The 16,035-nt window shown below is 37.3% G+C and overlaps 1 protein-coding gene and 1 long non-coding RNA gene across 3 annotated transcripts in view; both read left to right on the plus strand.

Moving 5' to 3' along the window:
* Positions 1 to 16,035, plus strand: part of LOC140669800 (uncharacterized) — an 88,172-nt gene that overhangs the window by 60,246 nt on the left and 11,891 nt on the right. The gene's annotated exons all lie outside the window — the stretch shown is intronic.
* LOC140669797 (uncharacterized) overlaps positions 1 to 16,035 on the plus strand; it is a 25,213-nt gene continuing 9,178 nt past the window's right edge. Inside the window, exons 1-2 of one of the 2 annotated variants that reach the window (XM_072899913.1) lie at positions 1 to 1,122; positions 14,185 to 14,615. In XM_072899913.1, coding sequence (XP_072756014.1) covers positions 969 to 1,122; positions 14,185 to 14,615 — 585 coding nt within the window. In that variant the 5' untranslated portion in view covers positions 1 to 968. The remainder of the gene's footprint in view (positions 1,123 to 14,184; positions 14,616 to 16,035) is intronic. The other variant, XM_072899914.1, reaches the window with a different exon arrangement.

Below are 16,035 nucleotides of genomic sequence, written 5' to 3' on the forward strand. Positions count from 1 at the left end.
TCGCAGGACACATACTGTGAGTGACACGTACAATACTCCGTTACGCGCATGCGCAAGGAGCGGTTTTCATCTCGCAGTACTGCAGGCTGAATAGTCCCGCTGGCTGGCTTACGTTCCTTATGGTGGGATGAGAAGGAGGGCCAGTTGATGGTCACGGTAGTGGGAGAAGAAGAAATCAACGGGGTCCGCGCGTATTGCTCGGTTGGTAGGTAGATAGGTGACGAGGGGTAGAGATGGAGGAACTCGTGGATGTAGAAGGGAGGAAAGGCCGAGAGTACGGGGCCTACACTGCTGAGTTAAACACTCACAGATTCAGTAGCTTACAAGAGGCCTCGCGATTGAGTTTATGGCCGATTCGCGCTGCCTGTTGAAAACGGAGCTGTTAAGAAGATAACTGTAAATTGATCGAGTGCAGGAAGTGACAGACGTGTATGGACCTAGGTACTCTGTACCTACCTATATATCAGTACCGGTTACAAATTCAATTCGTGAGTGACACTTTGATCGAACATCAAAATGTTGACTGGGCCCTGTTGGGGCTTCCGATAATATAGTTGCTGAACAGTGAACTTGTCACTTGACTTGTGAAAGGAAGCTTTTTACGATCATGTCGATCTATTCACATTCAGCCTAGAATTCTTTCATTTGGATTCTCGATGATTATTCGTGACATATAGTAAGGACAAGATAAACGATAAGTCTGTGAGATCGCGTGGCCACAGGTGGATTTAACAATTTTATATCTAATCTTCCGTTGGCCGGTGTTTTTCAAGTACTCTTAAAATGATACTCTTGTGATCGTTACAGTCGTGTCTCGTTTTGCATATTTTTTTTTTTTTTTTTTTTTTTTTGGCCTTTCATTGTGTCGCGAACGATCTTGACTGTACTCACAGCGACGAAGTTCGTTTATCCCACTTCGATGTAGTGGCAGTGCAAGTGATAACGTCGTGCATCGCTCCCAAGTCACGATGCCAAAGATCTTTCTGATCAAGAACCGGCTGCATCAGCAGTTGCGGCTGCTGGAATCGCAACATACCAGCAAGAGCCCGCCACTTGGTAGCGGCAAGGACAGCCCGTTTGGCAGCTCGGAGCCGCTAAGTCTCATAGTCAACAAAGACCAATGTAAAACATTTTTATTTATAATTAAAACGGAATATTAAAATCGGCGTAATTTTCAGAATTTCTATGTATATTTGGTAATAGAATTTGATTTGGCATTGAAAACTGCATCGATTGATGTTGATTGAAATATCAATTTTTCCTTAAAAGGAAAATTAAATCCAAATTACGCCGGTTTTAATATTTCAACATTAATTTAAGTTTTTAAAGATTTTCACATTTCAATCGTCAGCAACTTCTTTGAACTATACATTTTTCCTTTCGCACTTTGCGTAAATATTTGCAAATCTTTTTCTATTTTTTTTTTTTTTTTTTAAATATATGTGAGTGAATCTAAAATTAAAAGTTTGCGTGTCAATAATCGAGCTCAAATTTCTTGTAAAATTTTTATATAAAAGTGTAAGCTTGCATTGGTTAGAACAAAACTTGTATCACAAACTAAAAAATGTAACATAGAAATCATAATAAAAATCTGAAATTAAATTATTATTAGGGCTGTTAAGATATAAAAAAAATTGACGAGGACGTTAAATTAGAGTAATGAAAAAAATATTGTAAAATGCTAATTGAACTTGTTCCGATTCTTTGCAGAAATAAAATTATTCAATTACTATTGTTAGCATAAATGAATCCATTAATCGGATGCATTATAAAATATATCGATATAATCGCTATATTTCGTGCTTACATTAGGAATAAAGACATGTGTATGAAAAGATAAATAACCTTGCAGCGAGTATTTATTAAATCGCGGTGAAGAGGCGCTCTCGCGTATCTATATAACGCATCTCAAATGCATCGTTATGAGAGAGGGATTAATAAGTCGCATATGACAATTATCTTCATCTTTTCGGTGTTGCGTACACCGGCAATTTGATGCGCGATTATTGGCATTACGAATTCGGAGCCGTTGCGTGTAAAATTAAGATACGGATCTCGACACAAATTTAATCCGCAATGTATTCCATCAATAAGTCCTACTACCGATGCCCGGGTGCAAATGCAACTTTGTGGCTTCCCTCTCGTTATGGCTCGTACGGTTGCCGAGCAAAAAAAAACAAGGATAAAAGAGTAAAAGGGAGCGATAGAGAGAAGCACCCTAAAATGTTACACTTGTGCCGCAGGTGCGGTCGTCTTTCGGCGTACAGGTGCGATTGCAATTTGTATACCTGGTTCCGGGGACGTTATCGCGCAGTTGCGCGTTTTTTGCTTTCGTGAATCATTAAGGTGCTCATTATGTTAATTATTCGCATATGTCTATTTTTGGCTCCCTATATTCAATCTTTGCAAAAATTCGAGGGCTTCTTCATGCAATAATCTCAATCGTGTAACCTTGCGTCCGTGCAAAGAGCCAATCTTTATCTGACAATGTGGGATCTTCACGATGCTATTTTGTCGGTCACCGCGCATACATCTTTCTTCACCATAATGTTCTTTAATGATTCATTCGCGTTCATTCCAGGCGTTCGCTACCCAAGTTGACTAGTAATAATCAGCGATAAGTTACAACATCGAGATGAAAGAAAAGAGGTTCTCGTCGCTGATTTGTCACTCGGCATCAAGTAACGATTGACCTTTAACAATTGGCGTACTTGTCCCGCGTAATAATCTACGTACGCCACGTGCAGTTAATTATATGAATCGTTACCTTGCGCGGAACGCACGCGCGCGATTGCATAATGACGTTCGCGTCGCAGGAACGGTTTCGTCCGAAGCAACGGTCATCCTGTCAGCCGCGCCGATGAGGAACGGTATAGTGAGTAAATGGCCGTAAACACAATTGAAATTTGTACTCGCCACAACTATGCGTACGACGATGATATTTAATGTACGCATCAGTTATCGTATTAAAGTCAGCTGAGCTTTGCAATACTTGACGTATTAATAATCGCAGAATAAGACATTACTTTGAGGATGTATTATATCGAAATATTTTTGAAAAAAAAATATATATATAAATATCGTCTACAGTTTTGACGAAATATATTTGTGTCTCTTTGTTTATTTGCATCTTCAAATCTTTCCTTCAAGCGCATATTTAACTGTTATCGTTAATCGTTACGAGTATGTAATTATTTCATTATCATTTACAGTTGTCGTAAAGATAAATCAGAATAACGTGCTGATTGCGTGAAAACGCGTGAGCGATGGGGCGTCTCGTTGCTTAAATTTCGTTACATAATTCACGGCTGATTTTTCGCTCGGCTATTATAGTCCTCGGGCGGTTCTAGTCTAGTCGAGGTCGATCCAGGGTAGTGCTTTTACAACGGTATAGTGAGTAGTAGGTGGGGGCCGAATGTAGTCCTAAACTGGTTTAGGAAAGTGACCGGACAGAGAGCGGCTTCTCCTTCATTCCTTTTTTTTTTTTCCTCTCTTTTTCCGTTTCTCGCTTCTCCCTCGCTTCCCTCTCGCTTTCCGTCCGCCCTGACAGTCTCTGATTCTCGTTTTGCGTCAGGTTGCCACGCTCACGAGAGCACGAATAATGCACGAAACGCGGTGTCGATGGCCTTTTACTCCGGCGATCACAGGCGATCGCTATGCCCCGTCGCAGGTGCACGAGTTCCTCTCTCGGCCGGTGTGCGCGGTTTTATAACTAATTATATGTATATGTTAATTAAATATTTATATATATATATATATATATATATATATATATATATATAATGCGGAAGCGATTATTATATGTCCGCGTACATCGTTTTCAACTTATTTGATATCGTTCCGGCCTTTCGAGCGTCTTAATATTTTATCGCTATTTATTCGTAGCGTGTTTGACCGACGCAGCCGTTCAATTAACGCATCGAGTATCCAATTAAGTAATTTATCGTCCCCCGAATTTAACGACTCGCGTATAAATATATTATAGCGATATCCATTAAATGTGCATCATTTGGAGAGGACTTTTCTCTTCTTTCCGTGTGTGAGGCGGAGAATCGCGACAATAAATAAATAATATTATTATCTTTGACGCGAGCAAGCTTCACGCGTGTAATAAATCAGCGCCGAAAAATTTCAACATTAAAATGTATCTGAGAGTCTCCTCGCGATTGTGTACACATCTTTATTTATATTTACCTACACATTTTCCACGTTGCCGATCAAACGGAATCCAAACTGACGTGTACACGCCAGATATTCGTAAAGCTACATCATTCGTATAACGTTTCCTACGCTCGTGTTGTGACGAATAAACCAATATATGTATATGTACATATAATGCGCGCCTGCGCGTCGGAGACTTTGATGCTCGTCTAAGCGATGCGTCGCGCTTCAATGTCGGGTTGGACAGAATTTTTTTCGAACGAGAATTCGAATCTAAATTCTTCTGCTAAAAGTAGTTTATTTAGAAATTTTTAGCTAATATTCAATAAAATTCTAAAAGTATTCAATAGTATTTAAATCAATGTTTTAGTTAAAATACACTATCGTTTTTAAATAGAGTAAATGTCTTCTTTTTCCAAAAGTATATAGTTAATAATATTTATGATATGCTTCTAATATTGAGCAAATATTTTGTATTGTTGAATACGCATTTAAATATGTATATATGTATATTTGATGTACATTGTGATGGGTTTGATGTGTATATTTTGATGTCTTTTCTTTCCGGAATAACAAGGTTGAACAAATATGATGGAAAAACTTTCTTTCATTTCTATCTCTCTTTCTCTTTTAAAATCACAAATTTTCACGTAGATATATCACTTGATGGATAGAGCTAACTTAGCGTAACATAATTGTCCTATATAAATGCGCAATCTTGGATGGATTTCTTTTACGGATTCATGGCCGTGGCCTTAAAATGACGGTGATAGGTTGGTTTTATCGCAAATGTTAATGAGTTTCGTGGATTATAGTTGGCGTGTCTGTTGGGCAACTGGACTTGCTCTTCTGTCGCGTTCGTTAGAGCAGAAACCTTCGACTTGGCGCGAAAGTTGCGCAACGCAAAGCATATATAAACTTGCTGTCAGTGATCTCTCGCGGTCTTCGCGACGGCCAAGGCGATCGTGCCGACATTAGAATCTCGCTGCAACACGTAGCAACGAGTACGATAGGGTACGGATAGAAGGACATGAGCACAATCTCACAGTCACTGACTAGAAATTCTACAAAGAGTACGGATCTCGTCACATTCCCCGACGATTTTATCGTCAAATTTATCCGAATTTCTTGGCAAATTTTAAACCCTTTTGTCCCATCTATACATCGCGCGGGAGAAAAAAAATTAAATACATATAATCTAAAAAATCTTTTCCATTACTCTCTTTCGACATTACTTCTCCATCCTTTTTTTTCATCAACTGTGAATAAAATATTTTTTCTGTCGTAAATAGAATATTATATATATATATATATATATATATATATATATTTAATGATGTAATAAATGTGATTTGATTCCTTTAAAACTCATTCGTGTTTATAAGAGAAAAAGAATAATATATACATATATGTCTATAGAGAGAAAGAAAAAGAAGTATGTTATTATAAATCTTAAATATATTCTTGATTGGCAATAACATGTGTACTAGATATATGAGATTGTTAATTAGATGCAATTAGCTTCTTTTATTCTTAATTTTTTATTGTTTTTGTGCACAAGACACTCTCGCAATTCAGACAAACTGGATATTTCCGAGATGTTTTTACATCTTCCATATTGATTGGGATTCGTAAAAACAAATTTATAATTTTTATAACTGAATATGTCCATGACTTATATTTCTATTTTTCAACAACGCACCGACACTCGTGCTATCTTTAGCTCACGTTATCCGCGCGTGTAAGACTTTTTCTCCAATTCTTTGTTCGCGCATGCATAATCCTCGCTAACTACGGCACTAGAATTTTAATGTTCGAGTCGGCCGTTCCTCGATCGCAGCGTCATTTTGAATCAGCCTGGCCTGCACGCGTTTTATGCAATTGCAGTGCGACGCACGCTCATTCTACTTAAGCGCACCAAAAGAAGAGTGCTAAATGTATGTATGTATATGTATGTACATGTGAGATGTATTAAACTCGACGCGATGAAAGGAGCAGACTAGCAAACAAAATTAGTCGCATAAATTGGACATCACATATTCGTTGTAATGATAATATATTTCAAATCTTACAATTAGTAGCATAACGTGTAGTCTGACATTTTAAAATAATAGGATTTTTATTATCTTTAAATATTATTTAAAGATTTTATTAATACTGTGAGATCGAGAACGGAAAATTTTCCTTATATATTTAATTTTGTATCGTATATAAATTTTATTCTTACATTAAAATAGCAAATTAAAAAATTGAAGCTCTTTAGATTAAAAGATTTCAAAACATTCTAGCGATTTTGTTAAAAATGGCTAAAGCTGCAACGTGACGAGGCGAAGGAAAAAAAAAAAAAAAAAAAAAGAAAAATAGAAAAAGTTTGCTCGAAAGAGACGCCGTTAACGCGTCATACGTACGTGCGTACCTACATCTCTTCCGCGCGAGTATATAGATAAATACTGTTACATTGCCAGTGTATATACACGAGCTTTAACTGTCGTTGACACGCAGGTAATCGCGCTCACTGACGCGCACCTGTTGCAAAGGCTAGTACACCAGGATGTGCAGTCATTGCGACGAATTACAATGCGTCGCCGTAAGCCTCGCGATGCGTGCATGCATGTCTAATCGTACACAGGGTTTGCGCGTGTATGTGTGTGCGTACGCATAGGGGTACGGGTCTTTGCGATACCGTGACGCTACATTATACATTGAAAAAGGAGGTATGAAATGAAATATCTCCGACAAATTTCCCATGTTTATTCCACAAGTACAACAATTACCAAATGTTAAAATAGATACGTTCTTTTCCCATCGTAATTGATTAGCTTTAATTTTTATTTTTATTCCAGATAGCTTTTGTAAACTTCTTCTAAACAAATAATGTAAATAACGTAAACAGTTATATTTTATATTTTCATCTGCATTTGCAAAGGATTATATTTCAAAGTTTTATTCTTCTCTATAATATGTATGTCAATGTACAATCTTCATTTTCGACTCGACTCTTTACAACGAACAAAAGACTTTGCGAGGATAAAATCACGTCTGCATAAATTGCTCGGACAATACGTCCCTGAGGTTTGACGCAAATCTTACGGAACACTCACTCACTCACTCACTCGCAGATACATGGAGGTCCATCGTTGGAAACGACACTGGACTTCTCGTCGCGCGCGAGAGGAACAGGTTCGGCTTTCGTCGTCGAAAGCGCCGTGAGCAGGTACACTTGATGCACGCGTTGGTCGTTGTCGTCATCGTCGTCTCGTACACAGACGCAGTCCGATATACGACAACGCATCCTGGCGCACACCGTCCGTGTACGCACACAAAAGGCTACGAGTGTATACGACACGGCGACGGCTAATGGCGCAAGAGGGCCGTGACCGAAATTCTTTCCAAGCAAGGGGGCCAAGTGCAAAAGAAAAGAATATTCTGCGCGATCAATCTCGCTCTATACTAGGCGCTACTCGAATCGGTATACCAATTATTTCACGTCGATGAATTATTGCTGCAAGCGTAATGATTGCGGATAATAACGCTATGTCTCATCAAACCATGCAAATTATTACATATTGTATATCGCATTGTCAATTATTAAGCGTGAGAATTGTGTACGGACGGTTCTCTTTCAGTAACGGAAAAAGTTCATTTCCACAGCAACACGCATTCGCTTATTTTTACAGATTCCGTTTGCAGGCTTTTAAATCTCTATTTTATTTATTTATCGCAAAAATTGATTTTAATAATACTCTAAATTCAAAGATTTGATTGCACATTTCTTTCGACTTTATCTACAGATAATTTTGTATCTTTGTTGTACAACTGCATTATTTTCAAAAAATAACTTGTCTATCTAATAGGTTTTTAACCATGATTAACCGAATGACACCGCTCAATCGCAACGATAACGTGGTCCGTGATTTATATCTGTTTGGAAAAAATTTTGATCAAAGTGCCGTGAATAAGATTTTCAAGGTAATTTTAGCAACTCTTACTTTAGTATACTTTTAGTATTATTATTTTCATTCAAGAAGAAATTGCACTAATAGCGCGTATTGTTTACCTAAATTAAAAATTATTTAAAAGAAGACCAATTGTGGATATTGTCAATTTAATCAATTTAATCGTTTTTTTTTTTGTTTCATAAATTCGGTCAGCGTTATACATTTACATAAGTGCATTCGATTATCTTGTTTATATTGTGTTTTTGTTTTTACGGTGGAAAAAATTCGGTCCACTCGGATGGGACTCAAATCAATCGATAATTTCTGAGATAATTAGATGCTCATTATGTAAAAACTCGTTATACAATTGTTGAATCATGCGAATACTTATGCATATATAGACATCACAAGATAATGATGACGCGTGTACAGTAATAGTAGCTTTCAATCTCGTATATTATTTATTGTCACGTTTCATCGTTGTTTCTGCAAGATAATTATCGATGAGACTTTAGAAATCAATTTAATCAATTTTATTGTGCAGAGACAGTTACATCCGAAAGGAGAAAAAATTGCTGGTAGAATTTAAATGTTGTCCGATTTTTATCGCGAGGAACACATATCGAATATATTAATGTTATGCAAATGTTAATTCTTATCGTAAAGTGTGAGATTTTAATTCATTATTGATATGATATAATACTGAAGTATTTTTTTTAATTATTAAAAATTAATTAAAACTAAAAATTAATAATAGCACGATTACTCTTAATCATACAAATTTTCGACTACCAAAGAAAAATTGAAAAATGATTAAGTAATATTTCCTAACCAGATGATTACGTTTCGATATTGTGTGATTTTTGTCATTATAGAACGACGTGACAGTCGCGACTGGTCACGTTGGAACTGCACTGACCTTGTCACTATATTCAATTCTCTCCCTCTTGTAGCTTTCCCCTCATTTCTGCTTATCCAGCGTAAAAAAACAGATTATTTTTTCGTTGGCGACTTTTCACCGAGTGCCAAGGTCGTACGTTCCATCGTCGGTTAACGCCTCGATCTTCCGCTCGGTTGTAGAAAGGACTCTCTGAAGCGTAGCATCAACAAGATATATAAGCATGGGTGTCTCATACAGTTTCTAGGAACTGCAGAACAAAAGTATATGCATGCGTATATTCGATTCGATGCGTTTGATCCGTTAACGTGGAAGCGTGAGCTTTAGCTAAAACACATCGCGAATAATTCTTGTGTACGATTATTGACGATGATAAAAATGAGACGCGTGTAATTTGACAAACGATAAGCAGCAGCACAAAGTCAGCTGATAATCTACTCTTAAATTAAGTTTGCGAAACGTCGCGTCAAAAGGGATATGTATATTTCCGATCTTACAGATAACATAATATCAAGTCACGCACATACGTACATATGTAGATGAAAAATATCGAGTCGAAAGAGAACGCCAATCTACTTGTAGAATATTTACTCCATACTATTTACATGATATTTTTATTTTTTTATTTTTTTATTAAATTTTAAATATAAAATTTTGCGTATATAAATACTATCGGTATGAACGGGGTCTTTTTACTTACAAAGAATATATACCTTACAGAATTTCCCATATATTTTTCTAATCAATTACACGTCATTACCTGTAGCATTCAATCTTTGCGGAAAGAAGTCACGCAAAGTGCATGTAGGAAATTGCATTTTGGCGTAACCGATAGTTTAAATAAAATAAAAAAAAAAAAAAAAAAAAAAAATGGAATCGCGCGAAAACGTAAAAGACAAAGTGGAGGGCATACTGTCTATTACGTAAAGCGATCAAGTGGTCGCGTATACCGGTGTCACCTTGCTGTCCGCGCGCGACGACCCACGCACGGTACCGCTACGCAAACGTACGCAGATACCGCGCGTCGACTGATTGTCAGCGCGGCCATGGACGTCACCTTTTCTCGCAATTACCGAGAGCCGATTTTTCTATATAGCATCTTTGTCTTTGCAATTCCTCTCGCACTTCTCGACACTTGAAAATATATCGAGCTTACATTATTACTGTAAAATGATGTGATTATTATTAATTAACAATGTCAGATTTGGAAAAGGGAAAAAAATTCTTGAGAATTTTTTGAAAGAAAAACATTTTTACTTATTATATATTAGACTCACTATACATATATTTATGCTAACGTAATTTTTTATATGATGCAAGCTTATCGGAAAAAAAAAAAATAAATAAATAAATAAATAAATCGAAATGTGGGCGTTTACGTCAATAAACACTGAGATCAAGGCGCGATATTCGAGAAAAAAACCCGGCGTGTGTATTATACGATATAAAGCGTTCGGATAAGTGGCCAGACGAGATCCTGTTGCGAGTTCTCTCGCCGGGGCGCGAGCGATGCATCGTCAGCCACATCGGCCTTATACCTTCATTTGCGGACAATATCTGCTCGATCGCAACGAACGAAACACCGCGGCTTAGCCGACCTACTTACAATCGACCGCTCCCTGCTCTCTCGGGTCCTTTTTCAAGTTTTTCCTTTCCTTTCGGCTACAACAACATCGCGCGCCTTCGCCATCAGACATTTATCGCGTCTATCTGCATACAAACCAGAAACAATGTATCGGATGATGAAGTAATCCATGTTATATATATATATATATATATATATATATATATATATATATATATATGTATGTATGTATGTATATCTACAGAGAGTAACTTTGCACAAGATATTTATGGGTTGCCATAAACGTCATAAGGTGTGTTTTATCGTCGTTCTTGAGAAACCATCGGTAACCGTTGCTTATGGGATTATCCAAAATTTAACTGTCAAACTGGACACGTGGGTCTTTCGTGTCCGTACCATTTTTAATTCATTGTTTTAAAAAAATATTAATAAAATCTCGAGGTTGAAAACTTATGGAAAAAAAAATTTGTGTCAAAAGGGACTTATAACTGAAAGGACAATTTAAATAGTTCATTCAGTTGCAAAGTGCTGGCGAATCGAAATCTGAAGTGGACACAAAAAACCGCGTTTCAGTTTGAGGGTTAATATCGAATGCGATTCTGAGGTTGTATTAGCAGTAATTAAACGCATTTGTCACATTTATAAGCGTAAAAGGTGGAGCGCAATTAGAAGTGAAGATGGAATGTTTATTTTTATTTTATATAAATCTTAAGACTCTCGACTCTCAACATTCTGTGTAGCGATGTGCATTCAGTCGGAAACGCGGAAGTCACGCGGACCATAGATTTGACTAGCAATAATGGCAACGGTTTCGTGTCAGGAAGTATACTTTGCTCGTTTCAGCACGCACTCCTGGGTTTCGCGTTGTGGGAATTGTAAGATTTGATTCAGTCGAGTTGAGCGTCGATTTTTTTCTTCTTCTTCAGGGACTCTTCGCAGGCACTTTGTTCCGCGAACGAGAGCATTCATTTCAATATCATTTCGCAACGTTTCAACCGATGCAGGTTGATATTTTTGTTTATCCAACTAACAATAAGACCCAAGAGAGAGAATTAAAATTAAAATTAAAATCCTTAAAATTTTAACGACTATAAAATATATCTCGCTGTTTTCATATCTTATATCTTATAATAAAAGAAACTATTTTCTTAAAGCAAAGGTACTTATAATTTTGATAATCTGTCGGAAATACCATAATTGATGTAGAATCATAAGAAAAAAAGGTGGGTTTATCATTATTTATAAAATTGATGCGAATTATAAGAAAATGATCTTCGGATTCCAATTTACCGGGATTTTCCGACTCTCTCGATCTTTTCTCCTGTCGTCTTCAAGCTCGCTCCCCGAGCAAACCCGTACCTCTCGATTCCAACTCGATGTACCGGTTCTCATTTCATTTTCTCTCCGTCTTTCTCTCTCTCTCTCTCTCTTTCCCTCTGTTCGAGGGGGGGAGAGAGAAGCGAAAGGAAAAATGAGAAAGAGAGATACAACGGACGAATGGGGAACGAGGCCGGAGAATAAGCAAGAGATGGAGATCCGTGTGGGAGAGAGTCGAAGATAGGCAAAGGCGTACATCGGTACCCCGGTCACGACGATCGCGCCGCAGGTATTTATAGCGCGGCCGAACCTGTTAGGGGGTTTTGGTTAGAGGAACTCACGCACGCAGCTTGGTGCGGTGTGCGGTCGTCCTCTTCGCGCGCGCGGTATCGAAGGTTACCCGATCAACGGAACGGAATCGCCATTTTGGAGTTTCACCGCTACCGTACACCGTAGCTGTTACCTTCAGGATTTGCAAGTTGTGACGCAAGCGATTGCGTAAAGATATCGTTAGGCACCTCGTCTAACTCGTAATTTTCAAGGTCGAAATCGTCGCCGATTGAGATTTCGAGCTCAAGGACGAGTCTTTTGAACGAAAATTCAAACCCCCCTCGTCGAAAAGATACATTACAGTTCTCCAATTCTCATTATTTTAATTTCATTGGTTTTTTTCTTTGCACTCTGTTTCTCATCTATAATTTCCTACAATTTCTCCGATTTTTAATCACGTGCTCCGACGCACGTGTACACATTAAGATGCTCTTTTTAATATTTTTCTACGCTACTTTTCTCGAATGCATTTGTCAGAAATGTTAAAATAATATTCAAGGCTTTCGATATTTATTAAATGAAAAAAGGTACTAAAGTATATATGATATCTTTGAAGACTGAGAAAATCCGTCAAGTATCTCTCTCTCTCTCTCTCTCTCTCTCTCTCTCTCTCTCTGGATGTATTCTTCATAATATACATGACCTCAGTAAGACTCGATTCGCGTCCTCGTACTTAGTTTCCTGATTGTCGTTCCAACAATATGATTGCACGACGTACAGTGTCCTCGTGCTCCATCAGCGAGCACTCGATGTCAAAGTCAAGAAACCGTATATGTCTCGCATCTCCAGTGACAGACCGCCCTATTAGAATCGCATTAAAATAATAAAATATTGATTACACTGCAACGCATCAATTTTATAAATAATGATAAGCCCACTTTTTTTCTTATGATTCTACATCTATTATTTCTGACAGATTATCAAAATTATAAAAAAAAGTATCTTTGCTTTAATAAAATTAGAAAATAGTTCCTTTCATTATAAGATATAAGATATAAAACTTAATTGAAAAGTGAATTTATTAATATATCGTCGGCGATAAATCTAGTAGCATTTTTTATTTTAATTAGAAAATATGAGATAATTTCCTTAACTTAAAATTACTTGCATAAATGTAAAAATTGTTTCTCAATCCTGATATTATAATTGACGACATTTGTACTCTTTCCGAGAAATAAATATCAACATGTGGCAGACAAAACTGTAATCTTGGTTGTCGTTTACTGTATGTTAATTAAAAACGGTTACTACAACGATTGTGTACAGAACACGCGGTGCTGAAAATTGCTGAAGGAGAAAAGCGGGAGATCACGTGCACGTGCGAAGGACGCGCGCGTGAAGGAGCTCCTATTGCTATACGGTACCAGTGAATCCTTCAAGGTTGCTCGTAAATTCAACCACGAAACGGGCCAAGCTACCGTCATCGGTTATGAGCGTCAGTCCTCCGTAGGGAGATACAATTTTCATGGTCTTTTTTGCCCGAATGTAAATTCATGTCACGCGACAAACTGCAAAGTAATAGGTAATTCCACGAACCTTGAAAAGTTTGCTCAAATTCTGCGCATTTTCACACGCACAATTACGTTAAAGCGTAACAACGATACGCAAAAGTCGCTTCGTGGCATTCCTGATTTTATTGCGCATTGTGCAAATGTGAGAATCAGTGTAACAGGGCAACGTTGTTCTTCCATATCTTATTCTGACATTCTCCAAATGGTCTCTTTTTTTTTTTTTTTTTTTTTTTTGTATTAATAATAGTAGATAATTCATTTCCATTGAAATATAGTTTATTTTGCAAGCAAAAGATATTTATTCATCTTTATCACCGTCTCAACTTATTTTTTTTTTCAATATATTCCACTAAGCCATATATAAAAGTCTTAAAAAGGAAAAAATAAGTTTGTTAAAATGAATGGTGGAATATCTGAATAAAAATGTGCATTTCTCGATTGCAGATCGCGACAAAACCGACGATGACCGTGCAACGACCCCGGAATCCTTACGCAGTAGCAGTCCGGCGCCGTCGCCGCCGCCTACGCAACCGGCGAGCAACACGAGCAGTCCGCCTCCCAGACGATTCATTTCCAGCATCCTCGGCGGTGACGTGCCGTACGGCAGCAGGCGTCACGTGCTCACCCGGGCAGAACGGAAAGAGTACAGCAGCCCGCCGATAGTCTCGGACGATCCACCCCAGTTTCTGTCCAAGTCGGAAAGAATCGCTCCACCGAGGCCGCAGACGCCGCCGAAAGCGCCCCGCGTCGAGCCACCCACCAGAGTCTCGGTTATCCAGAGGGTCCCGTCGCAAGGTCAATCGACCTCTAGGAAAGAGAGAAATAAGATCGAGATCGAGAGAGTCGATCCAGTACAAGCACCCGAACCGGAGCAGGTAAACTACGCATTGCGAATTCCCATTCACTGAATGAACCTTGTCGTATTACTGGAAAAACAACATGTTTCGAGTGACTACGTATTTACACGTCTGAGTTCTTTCTTTAACCAACTAATAAGCTCAACAGTTGTGAATGGCAAGTTGGTTACGCGTTGTAACCATATCGAAAGCTAATTTAAACATTTTCAGATTCAAACAATAAATATTTTCTAAATGAACATCAATATAAAATATATATGTATATATTTATGATGAAAGTTTAGGATAATCTAAATATGTCAACAGAAAGATTCCATTATATTAGGACTAATGCAGTCAGGCTTCATCGACTCACAATCTTCATGCATTATGTATAGTGAGCAAGCAGATAAAAAAGGACGGAAAAAAATATTGCACGGAATTATGCGTAACATTATTTAACCCGCAACCTGTCAAGCAGTTTCTTGCACTAACATTTTTTAATATTAAAGTAAAGCTTATTAATTCTAAAATTCACGATTATATTGCATAATAATTCATACATATGTGCATAGGTGTACGAAAAAAAAGAAATAAAAATGTCTAACAATTTGTGTGTGTGTGTGTGTGTGTGTGTAAATGTGTTTTATTAGAAACATATTAATTTTACAGACCGAGAACTAGATCGAGAACAATCATGATATATGTGTGGATGAGCTGTTTTGGCTTGAAAAAAATGCTTATCTAATAAATATTAAAGTATACTAACGCTTGTAATTAGTGTAAAAAGCTTAGCTCCATAGATGAAGATTTGTGGAAATGTCGGTAAAGAATGAAAAGAAGATATAGTAGCTGACAATGAGTGAATAATGGCAAGAAAGAAAAGAGGAAATATCATTGTGGAAGGGAATTTCAATGCCGAGATGAGAAAGAGAGAATGAAGGGAAAAAGAAGAAAACGAAAGAATCAAGATGAAGAAAGAAGACATCTAGAAAAAGGAGGAAAGAGAACAAAGAACGAGAGAATATGTGAGATGGACGGACAAACTCGTTGCAATTTATTAAATTTATAATTGCATGTGATGTGACTTGACAAGACACTATACCACTCTATTTATTGCATTAATTATACACATCCGTAGTGTCATGCTTCTCCGGCTTGAAACGATCTACTCCGATCTGTATGACAGTGATAGCAACCTTTTTGATTTATTCCTCATCCTCTTACACTATTTTTGCTGGTTGGGTTTATTTGTAGTCACATGTTCTTCTTAACACAATTTTTCTTTTAACTAATATAATTTTAAGTAATTGATGTTTCATGTATTGTCTGCTCTTAAGAAAGAAAGAAAGAAAGAAAGAGACAAGTAGAAAAAGAAGGAAGAAAGAACTCCAAATGACTTAAGAATTGATGTAAAATCCATTAGTAAAAAGTATTACGATAGAAAACACAAAAGGAA

Source organism: Anoplolepis gracilipes, chromosome 9, assembly GCF_047496725.1.
Source record: "Anoplolepis gracilipes chromosome 9, ASM4749672v1, whole genome shotgun sequence".
Classification (NCBI taxonomy): Eukaryota; Metazoa; Arthropoda; class Insecta; order Hymenoptera; family Formicidae; genus Anoplolepis; species Anoplolepis gracilipes.